This window comes from Notothenia rossii, assembly GCF_949606895.1.
Source record: "Notothenia rossii genome assembly, chromosome: 5".
NCBI lineage: Eukaryota > Metazoa > Chordata > Actinopteri > Perciformes > Nototheniidae > Notothenia > Notothenia rossii.
The window spans coordinates 2,045,549-2,064,422 of record NC_136903.1 but is presented as its reverse complement, the minus strand read 5'-3'; the positions used below and the strand labels follow the sequence as shown (position 1 = coordinate 2,064,422).

The 18,874-nt window shown below is 42.5% G+C and overlaps 2 protein-coding genes across 2 annotated transcripts in view; both read right to left on the bottom strand.

Annotated features, from left to right (window-relative positions):
- Positions 1-15,841, bottom strand: part of LOC307040843 (troponin I, fast skeletal muscle-like) — a 124,725-nt gene extending 108,884 nt beyond the window's left edge. Inside the window, exon 1 of the mRNA XM_079684014.1 lies at positions 15,830-15,841. The gene's annotated coding sequence lies outside the window, so the exon portion shown is untranslated. The remainder of the gene's footprint in view (positions 1-15,829) is intronic.
- LOC307040825 (uncharacterized protein) lies at positions 11,311-18,103 on the bottom strand. The gene is made up of 4 exons (XM_079683973.1): positions 16,999-18,103; positions 16,411-16,491; positions 13,734-13,915; positions 11,311-13,254 (listed from the first exon to the last, which is right to left on the bottom strand). The coding sequence occupies exons 1-4, from the start codon at positions 17,093-17,095 to the stop codon at positions 12,397-12,399; spliced, it is 1,218 nt and encodes a 405-aa protein (XP_079540099.1). The 5' UTR covers positions 17,096-18,103; the 3' UTR covers positions 11,311-12,396.
- Positions 18,104-18,874: the final 771 nt, after the last annotated feature.

Genomic DNA, 18,874 nt, shown 5'->3' with positions numbered 1-18,874 from the left:
ATTTCTTTGTAATTTTAATGTTAAGCGTCAAATATTATTTTTTTTAAATGTAATTAAAACATTTTTACATAAATCATTTTCTCAATATTCGATTGAATCCACCACAAACACAAAATATCCAATGTTGAAACAAAAGTAAATAAATATGTTCTCATTAAATTCCTAAATCACTATATTGTAAACATCTACAGTTGACAATATCATTAAAAAAATAAAAATCATAGAAAGTGGAGAAATCTCTGCAGGGAGGACCAAGGTTTAAAACACACACTGTTATTTACTCAGTAATAAGTCACAGTTATCCTTGTTTTATTTATGTGTTCTGTTGCTGTGTTTTTTTTTTTCATTGGTCAATATACAGTAATAAACCTTAATTTTACAGTATAATGTAGGTTTTCGGATTCTGGCCGACAGCCAGAGCTACGGCACTTGAAATAGAATTCAGCCAAAACACGGCAGACAAGTAAGGGATGTTTGGAATGAGTCCACAACACTCCTGATTGGTTCATATAAACGTAATCGAAGAAACCTGCCAATGAGATCTGTCCGCGCCTGTCGTTCACATTTGAAACATCCACATCAGTTTGAGCGGCTCTCCTGCGAGCTACAGCTTTCTGTATGTTTGCTGCAGGAGTTTATGGATTAATATCAGGATCGTTTTACATCTACACATTAAATATGAGCATCAGGATGTCAACAAAGAACAGAGGACTTGAGATCTGGTGAGTCCTGCAACTGTAATGGAGTTAAATATGTATTTAGATAATCCTTAGTTTATGAATGTTTTATTTTTTATTTAAGGTTACGTTTCTTCTTCTAGTTAGCTGAGTTTCTTCCCGTTAAGTTGGTATGCATCATTAATAGGTTATTAAATGTTAAGCCCTGAGATGCTGTTTCTTGCAAGATGTTGCGCCCGGGAAACCTGGCTTAACATTTGGCTGCTAACGTTAGCTTACAGCTTATTGCAGTGCTGCCCCCCCCCCCCTCTCCATAAGGACCAAAACCTCTCCATCAGGACCAGAACCTCTCTCCATCAGGACCAGAACCTCTCTCCATAAGGACCAAAACCTCTCCATCAGGACCAGAACCTCTCTCCATCAGGACCAGAACCTCTCTCCATCAGGACCAGAACCTCTCTCCATAAGGACCAAAACCTCTCCATCAGGACCAGAACCTCTCCATCAGGACCAGAACCTCTCTCCATAAGGACCAGAACCTCTCTCCATAAGGACCAAAACCTCTCCATCAGGACCAGAACCTCTCTCCATCAGGACCAGAACCTCTCTCCATAAGGACCAAAACCTCTCCATCAGGACCAGAACCTCTCCATCAGGACCAGAACCTCTCTCCATAAGGACCAAAACCTCTCCATCAGGACCAAAACCTCTCCATCAGGACCAGAACCTCTCTCCATCAGGACCAAAACCTCTCCATCAGGACCAGAACCTCTCTATCAGGACCAGAACCTCTCTCCATCAGGACCAGAACCTCTCTCCATCGGGACCAGAACCTCTCTCCACCAGGACCAAATCCTCTCTCCATCAGGACCAGAACCTCTCTCCACCAGGACCAGAACCCCTCTCCATCAGGACCAGAACCTCTCTCCACCAGGACCAGAACCCCTCTCCATCAGGACCAGAACCTCTCTCCACCAGGACCAGAACCCCTCTCCATCAGGACCAGGACCTCTCTCCACCAGGACCAGAACCCCTCTCCATCAGGACCAGAACCTCTCTCCACCAGGACCAGAACCCCTCTCCACCAGGACCAGAACCTCTCTCCATCAGGACCAGAACCCCTCTCCACCAGGACCAGAACCCCTCTCCATCAGGACCAGAACCCCTCTCCATCAGGACCAGAACCTCTCTCCACCAGGACCAGAACCCCTCTCCACCAGGACCAGAACCTCTCTCCATGAGGACCAGAACCTCTCTCCATCAGGACCAGAACCTCTCTCCATCAGGACCAGAACCTCTCTCCATAAGGACCAAAACCTCTCCATCAGGACCAGAACCTCTCTATCAGGACCAGAACCTCTCTCCATCAGGACCAGAACCTCTCTCCATCGGGACCAGAACCTCTCTCCACCAGGACCAAATCCTCTCTCCATCAGGACCAGAACCTCTCTCCATCAGGACCAGAACCTCTCTCCATCAGGACCAGAACCTCTCTCCATCGGGACCAGAACCTCTCTCCACCAGGACCAAATCCTCTCTCCACCAGGACCAGAACCCCTCTCCATGAGGACCAGAACCTCTCTCCACCAGGACCAGAACCTCTCTCCACCAGGACCAGAACCCCTCTCCATCAGGACCAGAACCTCTCTCCACCAGGACCAGAACCCCTCTCCATCAGGACCAGAACCTCTCTCCACCAGGACCAGAACCCCTCTCCATCAGGACCAGGACCTCTCTCCACCAGGACCAGAACCCCTCTCCATCAGGACCAGAACCTCTCTCCACCAGGACCAGAACCCCTCTCCATCAGGACCAGAACCTCTCTCCACCAGGACCAGAACCTCTCTCCACCAGGACCAGAACCCCTCTCCACCAGGACCAGAACCCCTCTCCATCAGGACCAGAACCTCTCTCCACCAGGACCAAAACCTCTCTCGATCAGGACCAAAACCTCTCTCCATCAGGACCAGAACCTCTCTCCATCAGGACCAGAACCTCTCGCCACCTCAACAAGGCCCGCCCCCCCACTGACACTTTACCTCAGCCACAACGCAGACTCTATGCATTACTTAATGGAGATCACAGGATGGTAAATAATGACATGTTTAAATATTGCTTACTGCACATATTTTATATTCTATAATTTATTTCATTCTATTTTGATGTAAATTACTGCTTTATTTTATTGCTATCTTACTATATTTTTATTACAGTGTTCTTAATATAGTTCACTATCTGTGTACTTTTTTTATTTGTTATTTGTTATTTGTATGTACGACACCTAGTCAATCCCTGTGAACGTACCTGGCAATAAACCGTTACTGATTCTGATCTTTTTGTCCTCTTGGTTGCACTGCCACGTCTACAGCAGCGCAGAATGGACAGAGGAAACATGATTGGGCCTCAAGTGTTTTGCAGCCAATATACATTCTCCTCCAGACTTGGGATAGGAGGGTGAGTGAACAAGTTATCCATTGGTTGGAACTAGGGCTGCAACTAACGATTATTTTGGTAGTCGACTAATCGGTCGATTATTTTTTCGATTAGTCGACTAATCTAACGATTATTTCTGTCACACCCTCCATCTCTGCTTCCTGTGGGCACGGCTCCTTTTCCGGGCTCCAGTGCATGTTTTACCTCAAGTCTGCACACCTGTGAATGTCACCCTGTTGTCCAGTCCCAGGATCAATTCAATCGCATTTTATTCTTGTCATTTCGCAGACCCTTGTTAATTATTATTTTAAGTTTGGAATTAATTACAGCGTCCATAAAGCTCTAGTGTGCTCTACTACGCTGTAAGCTTGGCGCTGTTTAGCAGCTCGTTGGTGGACACGCAGCCTCAACATAACTGAAATAGCGTTTGCTTAGCAAGCATTAACCATGAGACGTTCTGTTTTCCAACATGTAAGCTAACGTAAACATGACTATGGCTAACTTGCTCAAACTTACCCATGATCCAAAGTAGCAGTCCTCACGGTTCCAGGGTGCTTGCGTTTTAAATGCTCGTGCATCACTGTAGTGCTGCCGTGGAATGCCAATTCCCCTTTAAAAATTCTGCATTTCACTGACTTCTTTGGCTTGTCGTCTGTGAAATACTCCCACACTTTTGAAACTCTCGGTCTCGCTTTTTTGAGCTCTTCATCACCCTCATTCTCTCTCCTTTCCGCCATCGTTCGTATTCTTTCTTCTTTGTTGTTAGTACAGAATGCAGTCATGGCAGACAATGGAGAGTATACTGCCCCCAGCACTTCCTGTAGTGCATTGCAGTTACAAATGAACATTTGCGCAATTTTGAATTAACGTTACCGGCTCTCTGATTGTTTTTATACGACGCGTCGACACTAAAATTCCGCGTCGACGAATTTTTATGATCGACGTCGTCGATTATGTCGACTAATCGTTGCAGCCCTAGTTGGAACCTACATCCCCATTGTTAGACGTACTAAATCCTGAACACTGCTCCTTCAAATTGACAATGTGAACATATGTCGCCATTTTGCAATTCCTGTTATTTTCTGTTGAGAATGTTTCAAAGTACTCTTAAAAAAATTCGACTTACTTTTTGTTTCTACTGTTTATAAGTATGATGTTTAAATATGAAATGCTGTATTCATTAGTTGTACTATAATTCTACAAATATTTTTATATTTTAAGTTTTCAGAGTAATTGTTTCCTTCAGAACATTTTGTGATGTCATTTTATTGAACCTGTTTGATTGGAAAATGTTAGAAAAAAGCTGTAAAATAACATTCTAGCTGTAGAACTTTAGGTTCTGTATTTATTTTAGTGTTTGACAAATCTAATTAAAAAAAAAAATAAAAAAAATTTAAAAACTGTTTTTCTCATCAAAACTTTATTTAAGGTATTTTAATGTAACATTTTAAGACAATGGATGTTGAAAAGAGAGGAAAGTTTTTTTTTTAAGGATAATTTCTGTATACTAATTACTTTTGCACTTCATTTCAGTTAAAGTATTTTTACTTTAATTTTATGGTTTTTGTTTGGCTGCTGCCAGTCATTTGACTGTTTTTTTACGGGTTTTTTGCCCGTATAAGTTTTAGTGCTCTACTTTTATTAAAGGTTATTGACTGTAAAAAGAGAGGCTAAATCTGTAAAATGTGTGTTTTCCTGTAAAATCTTTAAGGACAATTCCCGTAAATTAATGGCTTATTCACTTTATTTCAGTTAAAGTATTTTACTTTAATTTAAGGGTTTTTGTTTGGCAGCCGCTGCTTCCAGTACTTTGACCGTTTGTTTACAAGTTTTTTTTTTACAGTGTATAATAGAAATGTTATTTTAATCAAACATGCAAAAAAAGATTAATTTAAAAATAAAACCGGAAACTATAAACACAAAAACAGACACCATGACAGTGAAGGAGAGTACGATGAGTTAGCTTATTTTAAAGGGGCTCTTTTCTGCTATGTTCAGGTTCATATTAGTTTTGTGGCTCTTCTGTCACATGTTTAACTTCTATGGCACACACAGACACACAGAGACACAGACACAGACACAAATACACATTACATTGACTTACATGCATTTCCTGGAGACTTATCCTAACCTTAACCAACACATGTCTAACCCTAACCAAGTCTTCACTCTAAAATTAATGATTCCCCTTATGGGGACCTCGATTTCTCTTTGTGTGTGTGTGTGTGTGTGTGTGGCATTTAAAATCCTTTACTACACGGTTCATTTTCAAAGTAAGCAAAACAACAACTGTCATTTACATCCTTTTCTTTAATATTTCAACAGTACAAATGATATCCGACTTTAAGAAACATGACATGAGAAATACACGCTTCACATTTCTGAATATCGTTTTCATTGAGAACATTCTGGGCCACTGAGAAATCACCTGAGAGAACGAGTTAGAAAACCTTTAAGATTACTTTTAAAACAAAGAGATTAAAACCCAAAATATGCAGATTTTGTTAGTGAAATATATCCTCTTCATCCACGTCTTCATCACCTGTTTATATTTAAAACAACGGGTACTATGCGCACGAATGACGAGCCAATATATTACAGCAAGGACCACGTTACACAAATGCTCATACACGAAAAATATCCAACTTTTTTTACATATCGAGAGAAGTTAAAGTCATACAAAGTGTGCAAATGTCACCGTACGGTCACGAGACGACTCAAAATGAAGGCACCATACTTTTACTCTTCCACGCCCATCTCACCGCGGGGGGTTAAAATCCTGTACAACTGATTCTCTCTGCGGCTTAAATAGAATATTAGACGTTTTTAGTAGTTATTTCTGTATTTACAGGATATTTTTCAGCTCCAAAGTTTGTGTTTAACAACAGGTTTCGCTCCAGATAAAAGATTCATCAGTAGATGATGAAGATGGATTTTGAACTAAATAATACACAATTTCCACTTCTTTCCTTTAGCTAACGGGTCAATAAGCCTCGTACAAAACGTGTCATTCTCGGACCTTTAGCATAAAAGCTAGCGTTTTGTTTTGTGCTAAACATGAATCAGGCACATGCTAGTCCACTAACATTTGACCACAATGTCCACTGATCCCGTTAGCTAGTTAGCTCTGCTTATCCGAAAGTGGACTATGATATGCATGGTTCATGTTTAGCACACAATAAAAACACTATTAGCTAGTTAAGTTTGGGTCTGGTTAGCTAACCGGTAATTAAACCGAGTAAAAAAACATAATTCTCTGACCTTTTGAAAACTAGCATAATAGCTAACGTTTTCTTTTTGTGCTCAACATGAACCAGGCACACATTAGTCCACTAACGTTTGACCACATCAGAGAATGTCCACTGATCTCGTTAGCTAGCTAGCTCGGCTAATCCAAAAGTGGACTATGATATGCATGGTTCATGTTTAGCACACAATAAAAACACCGTTAGCTACGATGACAGGGTTCAAATTCAGATCAAAACAAACATACAGCAGTGTTTAATGAACTGTTGGACTACATTGGTTTAAAAGAGACTATTCCACTGAATAAATAGGCTATTAAAGTGTGGCTCTGGTTAGCTAACGAGTCGTTAAACTTCGTATAAAACGTGTCATTCTCTGGCCTTTAGCATGATAGCTAGACTAGCGTTTCCTTTTTGTGCTCAACATGAAGCAGGCACACATTAGTTCACTAACGTTTCAGTTTGATTACATTAGACAATTTCCACTGATCCCGTTAGCTAGTTAGCTCTGCTTATCCGAAAGTGGACTATGATCTGCATGCTTCATGTTTAGCACACAATAAAAACACCATTAGTTGTGATGACGAGCTTCAAATTCAGATCAAAACAAACATACATGTCATTATCGGGCCTTTAGGATAATAGCTAACGTTTTATTTTTGTGCACAACATAAATACATTAGTCCACTCATTTTTGGTATAACCACTTTAGACACTTATCGTGATTTGCACACAATAAAAACACAGTTAGCTACGATGACAGGTTTCAAAAGGTCAGCTCATGATAGGTTTTGTAGCAGGTTTAATCACAAGTTAGCTAACCAGAACCAAACTAACGTATTTAGTGGAAACTGCCTTTATTAAACTAATGTCGTCTAATATCTTGTTGCTGCTCCATCTGAAAGAAACCATTACTAGACCTGCAAAGTAACTTCACATTTCAGTTTTCAAGTTGCATTTAAATGTCCCTTTGTTAGCGTTTGCATGGAGTATAATGCATAATAAAACTCTCCCTCCCTTGGATGACAGCACAATCTGACTAGCGGCTAATAACGACATTTTACACGATTTTCAAGAGACTTTTTAAAATATGTATTACAGCATCCCTTATACTCTTTGACAGGGTCTCATTTAAAAAGGGTTTACTGTGTTTTTGGGCCAAACTTCATATCCTAAATCATCCTGTGGGGAATTAAATACAAGGTAGATATGAAGTCAAAATTAATCAGCAATAATTTGGAAAATCTATTCATCTTCGTAAATGAAGTAAATTCTTAATTCGTCATTTATTAAAACAGGGAATACCAATTATTCTCACAATTACTTTACAGAGGTAAATTACTTATGAATTTAAGACCTTGCTTTAAACTGAGAACATTTTTCACGATGGTCTTTCATTTTATAGACTAAAAAAATCATTTAAAAATAATGATGTTTAAGCTCGTTGAGATTTAGTGTGATTTTTATAACATATTTTCTTGGGTTAAGTTCCTCGACGGATTGTTTGTGACCAAGGTTGTAAAACGTAAGACGTGTGTGTCTGTGCGTCTGTGTGTGTGTCTGTGTGTCTGTCTGTCTGTGTGTGTGTGTGTGTCGCTGTGTCTGTGTGTCTGTGTGTGAGCGTCTGTGTGTGTGTCTGTGTGTGTGTGTGTGTCTGTGCGTCTGTCTGTCTGTCTGTCTGTCTCTGTATGTGTGTGTGTGTGTGTGTGTCTGTGCGTCTGTCTGTCTGTCTGTCTGTCTCTGTATCTGTGTGTGTGTGTGTGTGTGTGTGTCTCTGTCTGTCTGTCTGTCGCTGTGTCTGTGTGTGTGTGTGCGTCTGTGTGTGCGTCTGTGTGTGTGTGTGTGTGTGTGTGTGTGTGTGTCTGTGTGTGTGTGTGTGCGTCTGTGTGTGTGTGTGTGTGTCTGTGCGTCTGTGTGTGTGTGTGTGTCTGTGCGTCTGTGTGTGTGTGTGTGTCTGTGCGTCTGTGTGTGTGTCTGTCTGTATCTGTGTCTGTCTGTCTGTCTGTGTGTGTGTGTGTGTGTCTGTGTGTGTGTCTTTGTGTGTCTGTGTGTGTCTGTGTGTGTCTGTGTCTGTGTCTGTGTGTGTGTGTGTGTGTGTGTGTCTCTTTTTGGTAAAGTTGTTATACGGATTGTTTGTGACCAACGATGTAAAACTTCAGACTTCAGGGTTTTGTCTAAACTCTCGGCGTGCGCCCTCAAACCAAAATGCTGATTTTCCCCGTAAAATGTTAAAGTGAGGCCAGAAAACAAGATTTTTGTTCGTCAAACGGTATAACTCCTCCAGAAGTATCAAACAGAGTTCTCTTATAAACAGGATCCAAAGTACTCATGCTATATCTTTCTAGAAAACCCCCTGGATGTGATTCACACTGTTTTCAAAAAAATAAATAACTCATGTTTTGGGGGAATATATCGAGCGTGTGAAACATGTAAACATTTTAATCAAACCATCAACTATCAGGATAATGAGCATGTAAACGATCCTCAAAATGTGCAAACCACGTCCAGATATAACAATAATTCAAACAATAATAAAATAAAAGGCGATGTTTGCATGTAGGACGACCCGGTGATTCGTGCAAAATCCCCTCTCGCAGCGTATTTAGTGGCACAGACACAATAATACTGATAATCCACAGAGACGTCACCCAGCTGCATATACACGGACATTCATATTCACAAAGCACCACCAGAGAGATTCAACCGAGCAAACAGCGTCTTCCTCACAGAGGACAGGTTGGGCCTTCATTTTCCTTTGAGTACGACCTCGGAAAACATAAAGAAAACTGCGTGAGGCTGAAGATTTAAAAACGTGGGTCCGTGTGCAAAGTTCCCGAAAGAAGCAGATAGATCCAGTCGAGGTGATGTGAATCCAATAATGGTAAAAACACATGTGCGTTCTTCAGGGCGTCAGCAGCAACAGGATCTTTCAACAGCTAGATTACATCCAAACTAGATTTTTAGGAGGAAAAACAACAATTCTAAATAAATGGCTGGTTCACATGTTTTCAGTTCACACCTGGCATCAGAAATGAAAGTGAATGTTAGTGATAGAGTCCGTGTCTAGGTTAGCCGTTGCAGTGTATTTGCATGGTGTGTGATGCTTTAGCAGCTAGCACAGTTTGGAGTGATGAACAAGAATAAAAAAAAAAGACATCTAATTTTTGCTACCTTTCTCTGCAGTTGGAAATTCTACCAATGCCCCTTTCACACCAACGCGGTTCCGGGGCCGGTTCGGAGCTAGAGCCTGAAAAGTAGGGCTGTGCGATTATCAAAAATCACGATTATTTTTGGTCAATAATTGATATCACGATTATTAAAAACAATTATCCATTTACTTTGAAAACATACATTTATTGAAAAAAATTAATTGAACAGTATGTTTTTAACAGTTGATTACCCTGAACGTTAAGTATAATTCAACTGAAAAAATCAATACAAAAAATAATAATAATTACATTTTAAAAAAATAATAATCGTTTTATTTCGATTACGTTGTTTTCGTAATCGTTGCAAGCCAAAATCGTAATCGAGATTAATATTCGATTAATTGCACAGCCCTACTGAAAAGCACCGGTTTTTCCTGTTCACACCGCAACGAGGCCGGCTCTAAGCAGCGAAACCCGGTGCTTTTCAAGCACCAAAAAAGTTTCGGTCTAGAAGCAAGAACCGCATACGTCACGCTTACGTCGGAGGCAGGGACTTTTGAATGTCGCATGTGACTAATGTAAAGTTCGTAGTAAAGTCGTCCCATTTCTTCCATTTCGTTTCGACAGAGCAAAACCAAAACGAGTAGCGCTTCAATACAATCGGCCATTGTTGTTGTTGTGAGGGGTTTCAGCGCGGTTTGGCTTTATGAAGCAGGCACGTAAACAGTTACGTCACGACGCAAACGATGACGCAGCACCACTCGGGCTCTGGCGGTGTGAACAGAGCGGGGGCCGAAAAGAAAAACCGGTTCCGAACCAGAAGAGCTCTAGCACGGAGCTAGAACGGGAACCTGGTGTGAAAGGGGCACCAAGGGTCAGTCCCCTGAAGGATGCCCAATCAAAGACTGAGGAAACAAATAAATGAGATGTGAAATACATCCATGCAGTGAAAGGTAAGAGGATGTTACAGAAGGTGTTCATCATTATATTGTAACATAATCGAATTGTGTAAATGTCAGTCGCTTCTTATCTCCACATTGCTTTTGGAATGACATAGTCCACAGACTCATCCTTCTAATGGCCCCTTTCACTGGACATGTCATATATTGTCTTGCAGGACGTGGTATAATTGCCCTTGGTCAGTTTTCCACGGGACATTTCGTTTTTGAGTAGAGGGGACCGTGTTGCAGAATGTCTCAGAAAAACATTAATGTTAAGGTGTGATCTTAAATAATCTAATCAATATCATTTACAGGGCGACTGTGGCTGCAAGGGAGTGCGGTCGTCTTTCAACCAGAAGGTTGTGGGTTCGATCCCAGCCCATGCAGTCAACATGTCAATGTATCCTTGGGCAAGATACTTAACCCTGAGTTGCTCCCGATGGTGTGTGAATGTTAGGTCCTAGAGTAAGGTACACTGCTCTGTACGAATGGGTGAACGACCTGTAGTATGTAAAGCGCTTTTAGGGGTCAAACGGCCCCTACACACGGCGGCGTGCGTTGTCGCTTGCCGGCGGGGGGGGGCTGAAACTCGACCAACAACCAATCACATGAATCTCCCGCCCCGGACACACACGCTTTGACGCTCTGATTGGCTAGAGCTTGGACTGGCATATGATTCGATTGGCTGGCGCCTCCGTCGAGGCCTCAAAAGTAGAACATTGCTCTACTTTTGCAGCGAGCACCGCGAGAGAAGCTACGCTTTGCTCCCACAAAGCAGTTCGGCGAATCGTGACGTCACGCCATTCAAAGTGAATGGGCAGAAGCGTTGAAGCGGCAACGCACGGCGCCGTGTGTAGGGCCCGTTAAAGACTGGATGAAGCGCTATATAAGTACAGTCCATTTGACCATTTATGTGTCACATGTTCTGAATCGACCAATCAGAATCAAGTATTCAACTAAACCATGTTTTAGCTTCTTAAGTGGACCCGAGTTTAAAAGCGGTTAGGAACCGCTGGCATAAAGCATCAAATATTGTAATGTTTTAGGTACATTTTGATGCCAGTACGTTTGGACGTTTACTTATTAAAGATCCAAATAGCAACGGGCAGTTTTATCAACTCCCCTTCCTTAATCCTGCAATAACTCATTATGTGTACCGTGGCTTTTGAACCAAAGTTAAAGTTGTGGCTGCACAGCTGAGCAACAAACCGGCTGTTAAGAAAAACCTTTTGGAAATATCACACAGCTAAACAAAATGCATTTGAGTGCCAGGTGTGAACTGAAACGCTGACTAACTAGAGATTCCCACCCTGCACTGGTTTGACATCAATAATCTCCTGAGATCTTCCCCTGATATTTAACAACACCACGACAGAACTGAAGCAGGACAATATCAACTATACAGCGAAACACCATCACACCGTTATACCGAGAAGCTAAGTATGTTACACTGAAGTCTATCGGGTCACATTTACAGGTTTGAAGAGCAAACACATCAGAACCACGGAACTCAAGTGGGGACGGGAATATCCAGAATCCACGGGGGGGGGGGGGGGGGAGGGGGGGTAGAGCTTCCTGTGGTGTCTATAGGGAAATATATCCAATAGAGTGGTGCAGGGATGTCGTATTTCTGTGTTGGACCCTGAAGGCAACGTCTCCCCGGTCCAATGGGAGGTTAGTCGTCTCATTTAGAAACTTGTTAGCAGTGTTTAAAGTTCACCAGTGGGGTGTTGGTGTTATCCACAGACCTTGTGAACACATATTAAACCCCATTGACTTCGGGACTAGATAACTGCTGGAATGCTGACTCATTGCAGGACTTTAGGACTCATTCCTGCACCACTCGACACCACGTGAGGATATTCAGACCAGAAACGTTTTGAAGCTCCGGGATGCCAAAAGGAGTAAAGAGAGTCCGGAGCAGCAGGCAAAGCATGATGGGAAACGGGCGTCAGGTCCACGCCACTTTGCGGGAAATGGCCTGTTTGAAGCACTCGGGGTCCACGTTCCCTCCGGGCCTCAGAGCCCTCTCCAGGCTCACCAGCAGGTTCTGGTGGCGCTCCCGGATGTTGACGGGGTACCGGGCCCTCAGCAGCTCGTAGGCGGCGATCAGCCTCATGTTCTGCTTCACCATCAGGTACTGGATGATGCACGTGGGCGCCAGCGAGAACCCGTCTCTGCAGTGCACCAGGACGCGCTTCCTCTTCTCCGTGGAGGCGCCGATACACTCGTTTATATCCTCGAAACACCGCTGCTCCGGCACGTCTCCGATATCCACTTTGAGTCGAGACCACGTGTGTCTGGCACCACGAGAACAGGTGCACGGGATCACGTTCAAACTGGGACCCGGATCCCCCGAAACGCTGCTCATATCGATGATGCTGTCGATGTTATTGCGGCAAAGCGAACGCCCGTTATACGCCGCGTTCAGATTTCCAACGTAGATGAAATCCGTCACTCTGGAGATCACGGGTTCGGAGTATTGGAAGTGTTGTTGTTGTTCCACTGGTTTGGGTTTTGTCTCGGGTGTTTCGGGGCCCCGGGCTCCCGCGGGTCCGGTGGCGGCTCGACGGCTGTAGTTACGAAGTTTTTTTTTGGATCCCGAGCGAGACGGAGGGTTGGATTCGGACTCGGAGCTGCTGTTCCACGGCGGAGAGAAGAGCGAGAAGCGGCTCGAAGACGAGGACGATTTGTTTTTGTTGAGGATTTCCACGGGAGAGGACAGGCCGGAGCTGGACGAGCAGAAGAGGGACGCTCGCTCCAGAGACCCGGTGCTGCTGGCTGCTCCTGCACTGTGGGCCTGCTCCATCTGAAACACACACACACACACACACATCTGTAGGACTGACGTACATTTCTTTACATTCACAGAGGCAGAGCTGAGCGCTGCAGTGTGTTTCCTCTGGTATGTTGGTAAATGTGTCGCTCAGTTAGGGACCAGGGACACGACGGGAATGCACACATACACGTTTTTAAATCAGGCTTCAAATGTCTGTAGGAATACTTCATTACCTCATCAGCCTAAACAAATTAAACTACACTTTCAAGACTTCTTATAAACCATTGCCCTGTATGTAGGAGGACTTCAAGCCTTTGGGGGAATTTGATACTTTTTCTTGTTTTATGTTTTCAAACAATCCCTCGTTTTGCTTGGTTACTCTCAGGTGTGTGTGTGTGTGTGTGTGTGTGTGTGTGTGTGTGTGTATGTGTGTGTGTGTGTGTGTGTGTGTGTGTGTGTGTGTGTGTGTGTGTGTGTGTGTGTGTGTGTGTGTGTGTGTGTGTGTGTACCTGTGCTTTGAGGTTGTTCTTCCACTCCTGCGTCTCCAGAGCTTTGAAGCGCCCGCTGCTGTCGGAGGAGACGGACATGCAGAGGGGCCGGTGGGCTCGGGGGGGCAGCTGGGGGGTGAGGGCCGCGGGGGGCCGCACATCAAAGTGATCGCTCCTACTCATCATGAGGTCCGGACACGAGCCTGGGGTCAAACATGGAGGACAGTCTGAGGTCAGCGTCACACATCGAGTATTTATTATCATTAGCACATTAGCTACAGTGTAGATATGTCAATGAAAAACTGAAGTCACTCCTCCAACAGCGCAATGTATGTATATATATATATATATATATATATATATATATATATATATAGGACAAGTACTTTCAGTAAACAGAGCTGGGAGAAGTACACAGATCATGTACTTAGTAAAAGTAGAAGTACACAGATCATGTACTTGAGTAAAAGTAGAAGTACTCAGATCATGTACTTAGTAAAAGTAGAAGTACACAGATCATGTACTTGAGTAAAAGTAGAAGTACTCAGATCTTGTACTTGAGTAAAAGTAGAAGTACACAGATCTTGTACTTAGTAAAAGTAGAAGTACTCAGATCTTGTACTTGAGTAAAAGTAGAAGTACCAGAGAGTAGGAATACTCTGTTACAGTACATACATGCCATCTGCTGGTGGACTACCGGAGAGATTTAAAGCGGGAGCACACGTTTGCCTCTGAGAGGGAGAAAAAGAGCAGAGCGTCCACCTACCGCGGAGAATAAACAGAAGGGCAACCATGCGCGGGAAGTCTTCTTCGCTACTTTTATTGCAGAAGTACAGCGCCACTTACAGGCCCGGCATATGTACTACAGCGTCTCCAGCGCTTTCGAGCGCTCTCGTGTGAACGGACACGTTTCTGTTGCGTGTGGACGGAAGACTTTTTTGATATCGATTTCGGTCCGTTTGCGTTATCGTCCTCGTGCGGCTCCAGCCTGAGTAGAACAACCATTACTACCATTACTACCTGCCGTCATAACTTGAAGTGATCAGAAAACTATTCACTCAGAAATAAACTTTTGCCACTTCTTTATCTGTCAGGGGGACAAGAAAAGTATTTATTGTCTCAGAATGTTCCATTCAAAAAGTGTGTCATACGTGCACTAGGGCTGTGCAATTTAATCGATCCTGCGATATATATCGATATTTTGTTTTCCGAGAAAGTATCGATATTTCAGCCGCGGGTATCGATACATTAACTCCCATTCAAATCCCCCGTGTTCCGCCTGGCACTCTGCTCGCTGCCCATTCCCCCTCGTTCGCTTTGTATGAAGAGCGGTTACGTCAGCCAGCCGAGCCGCTAGTGTCGCTGTAGAGCATTTCTAGATACACAGACGCCGGTGTCTTCTTCTCGCAGTGAGTGCGAAGCGTTCAGGAGAATGGCGGCAAACATTAACCACACTGGAGAGGGTCTTCTCTACCGCCGGAGATATCGGCCCAATCCCAAACCACTCCCTCGACGGAGTGAACTCCGTCTGTAGCCACACTCGCAGCTCAACGAGGCTCCCTCCTGTCAGGTGGAGGGAGTAAATACAGCAGCAAGCTTTGGGACGGCCTCCCCTCTCTCCGGCAGAAACAGGAAATGCTGTAACTGTATGTAACAACGGTTTCAAATCAGCATCTCTTAGACAAAAAGTTTAAATGAATAACTCAAATGAAACTAATTTTCTCACCACATCTTTTGATTCATTTTGTCCAGCATGTGCAAGCTGTAGACTCTCTGTCTAGTCAGAGCCATATATTGTATAATTGATGCTTTCAGTTTTCAGTTGAATTAATTCAATCCAAGTCAATGGAACACTCACAAGATGTCACCAAAATCACACTGTCCCTTTAAAATCTTTCAGAAAATGATGTAAGTGTATCAAATTATATCGAATCGTATCGTTGGCTGAATATCGTGATATATATCGTATCGTGAGCTCAATATCGTGTATCGTATCGTATCGTGAGATTAGTGTATCGTTACAGCCCTAACGTGCACACATAACTAGTGGAAGGAATGCACTCCTTTTTCATTAGTAAAATACTGCATATATATATATACATGTATTTTTTTTATAATTTTCAATTGAGGGAAAAATGATGGGTCTCTGGTGTGTTTTAAAGGAGTAACTGCAGGATTAATGCTTGAATTATAGTATATTGGTACAACATGTATTGACAGTTATCAACAGTGTCAACAATATCTGATCATAAAACATTAGGCTGCAGTGGTTTCACAAACCAGGGGAATTACAATGTTACATCTCAGCTGTCTGTTGTGTGGTGTGTATTTTGTCCACCTTTCTGCACACTGCTTGTATAGTTTACCAAGTCATTATTCCATAGTCTAGACTTTATTTTGTGATATTGTTAAAGTTTCTCATGATTTTTAGCTATTAAGTTAACATTACGAGAAAGTTGTTTTTAAGTCATTAAAAAATAAAAATAAATAAAAATTATTTGGATTAAGTTTCTCCTTGTTGAAAGACAAGTCACCTTCTTTGAGACGGTTTATCATTCATTGAATAAACAAAATCCATTATTTAAAGATGTGTTTTCATTATAATGACTTACATGAAGTGTCCTTACATCACGAGGCTCAGTTTGCATTAAAAACACATTATATTTACTTATATTTCTCCATGGAGGATTGGACCTACCAGCACATTCTGAGCGGGCGATGGAGTGAATCTGCAGAGTGTTCGGAGTTTTCAACAGGCTGTGGAGGGTTCTCACTATACCTGCAGAAAGAGACGGAGGCCTTTTAGTAAACAGAGGAGGAAGAAGTACTCAGATCAAGTAGAAGTACTAAAAGTAGAAGTCCCAGAGTGTAGGAATATTCTGTTACAGTAAAAGTAGAAGTCCCAGAGTGTAGGAATACTCTGTTACAGTAAAAGTCCTGCATTCAAAATGTTCCTCAAGTAAAAGTAGAAAAGTATTCTCATCGAAAATATAGTGAAAGTAGCGACAGTAAAAGTAGTCATTGTGCAGATTGGTCCATTTCAGAATAATATATATGATATATTTTATAATGATTGATAGTAAGTAACTAAAATGTATTACATACATGTAGTGGAGTAGAAGTAGCATACAATGGAAAAGTAAATCAACATTTTATTTAGGTAAAGTACTTGAGTAAATATACTTAGTTACTTTACTGTAGGTCACCTTGTAGCAGAATAATGCCTGAAATGATTATTCACCATGTACAGTTTGATGAAGACATACTGATTATAAGAGCATCTCACCGATCCTTCCATTCTGCTTGCAGAGCACCTTTTTATCCAGCAATAGTTGGTGTGCACTCGGGTCTTTGTTCCTCCACTCCTCCTCGGCTTCCATCATCCTGCTGACACAGAGCCACAAACACCCGGCCCGTCATCTTCAGCAAGCCGAGAAACACTTCAGCTCCATCGGACGGACATCGCTTCCCCGACACCATGGATGTTATAAAGAGATCTGGAGCTCCATTCATTCCTATGAGAGCTGTTCAGTGGCGCATGAAGCTCAAAAAGGCCTGAGCAGAAAGACCCGTGCGTGGGCCCATGGAGCATGCGCAGTTGAGTTTCCCCTTAAGCCCCCTATTCCCCTTGCTCTCTGTCAGTCAAATGAATGGAGATTGAAAATAACTCTGGATTCAGCTTTCAGCGCATTCTACAACTTGTAGACCATCATGATTTAAACATGGGCTGTAAAATAGTTCCTGGTGGGTAGTTTGTTTAGCTCAAGAAAAAGTATCCGCTGATTAACAGACGTCTCTTTCCCCAATGGAAGTCAATGAAGAAAAGTCTTTTTTGGGCCCAATGACGTCACGGACGTTGTAGTACTGCTGGTTGGCCACTACGAGAATTAGCTTTGCCTGACTGTTAGCATAAGCTATCCGCTAACGGGCGAGCTAACTTAGACCAGAGTGTGAGTCATGTTGTTGAGCTGATGGAGGCGCTAACTAGCGGTTATTTCTGCACCGAGAGGGGGAGTAGGATCGAAGAGAAATAAAGCATCTAAGCCGGGGAACAGGGCCAACATGACGACTCGGTAAAAGTCGCGAACTAACCACCGCTTGTTAACATAACGAGTAGCCGTTGGTTAGCATAACGAATAGCCGTTGGTTAGCATTACTAACCGCAGTTGGTTACTATAGCTACCCACTAACCGCTGCTCCCTTGCGGCTTGTTGCGCAGCTACCACCGCATATTGAGTCCCATCGAGCCGCTACACACCACCGGCTGACGTCGGTGATAAACACCCACACATTTGATCCATGTAATGCGGGGCTAGAAGACTAGTTGACCGGCTAAAAGGTAGCTGCATGAGCCGAGCATGCAGCATCTCCAGCTGCGAGAGGATGGAGGGTGTTTGTTTCCCTGAACGCAGCCTTACAGGTAGTGTTCAGGGAGAGGTGGGAGAAATACTCAGATCTTGTAGAAAAAATAGAGTACTCAGGTCTTGTACTTGAGTACAAGTACTCAGATCTTGTACTTGAGTAAAAGTACAAGTACTAAGATCTTGTACTTGAGTAAAAGTAGAAGTACTCAGATCTTGTACTTGAGTAAAAGTAAAAGTACTCATATTGTACTTGAGTAAAAGTAGAAGTAGCCTACTCAGATATTGTACTTGAGTCAAAGTAGAATTACTCAGATATTAAACTTGAGTAAAAGTAGAAGTAGCCTACTCAGATTGTATACAGACTGTAGGAATACTCTATTACAGTAAAAGTCCTGCATTCAAAATGTTCCTCAAGTAAAAGTAGAAAAGTATTCTCATCAACATATAGTGAAAGTAGCGACAGTAAAAGTAGTCGTTGTGCAGATTGGTCCATTTCAGAATAATATATATGATATGTTTTCTAATGATTGATCATTAAAGTGTTCTCAAAGCTGGTAAAGGTGCAGCTAGTTCAAACTATTTGTGAATGAAATCCAGGTTTATTTAATGAGTGTGACGTAATGTACACTGCTTCTATTCTGTATATTTGTAAATGTATTCTGTGTATTCAATATATTCTATAGATGTTTATCCTTCATTATTGATACACTGTTTTGCGTATTCTGTTTATCTTCTCCTGCTGATATCTTTATTGTTGGTCGAAAAATGTCCCAAATTGCGATCAATAAAATATCTACC

Excerpts from the sequence above, each read along its gene's own strand:
- LOC307040825 (XM_079683973.1), bottom strand. The coding sequence starts at position 17,095 with ATGATGGAAGCCGAGGAGGAGTGGAGGAACAAAGACCCGAGTGCACAC. Across the intron at positions 16,492-16,998 it reads CAAGCAGAATGGAAGGATCG|GTATAGTGAGAACCCTCCAC; the intron begins GTGAGATGCTCT and ends CTCTTTCTGCAG. Across the intron at positions 13,916-16,410 it reads CGCCCGCTCAGAATGTGCTG|GCTCGTGTCCGGACCTCATG; the intron begins GTAGGTCCAATC and ends GTTTGACCCCAG.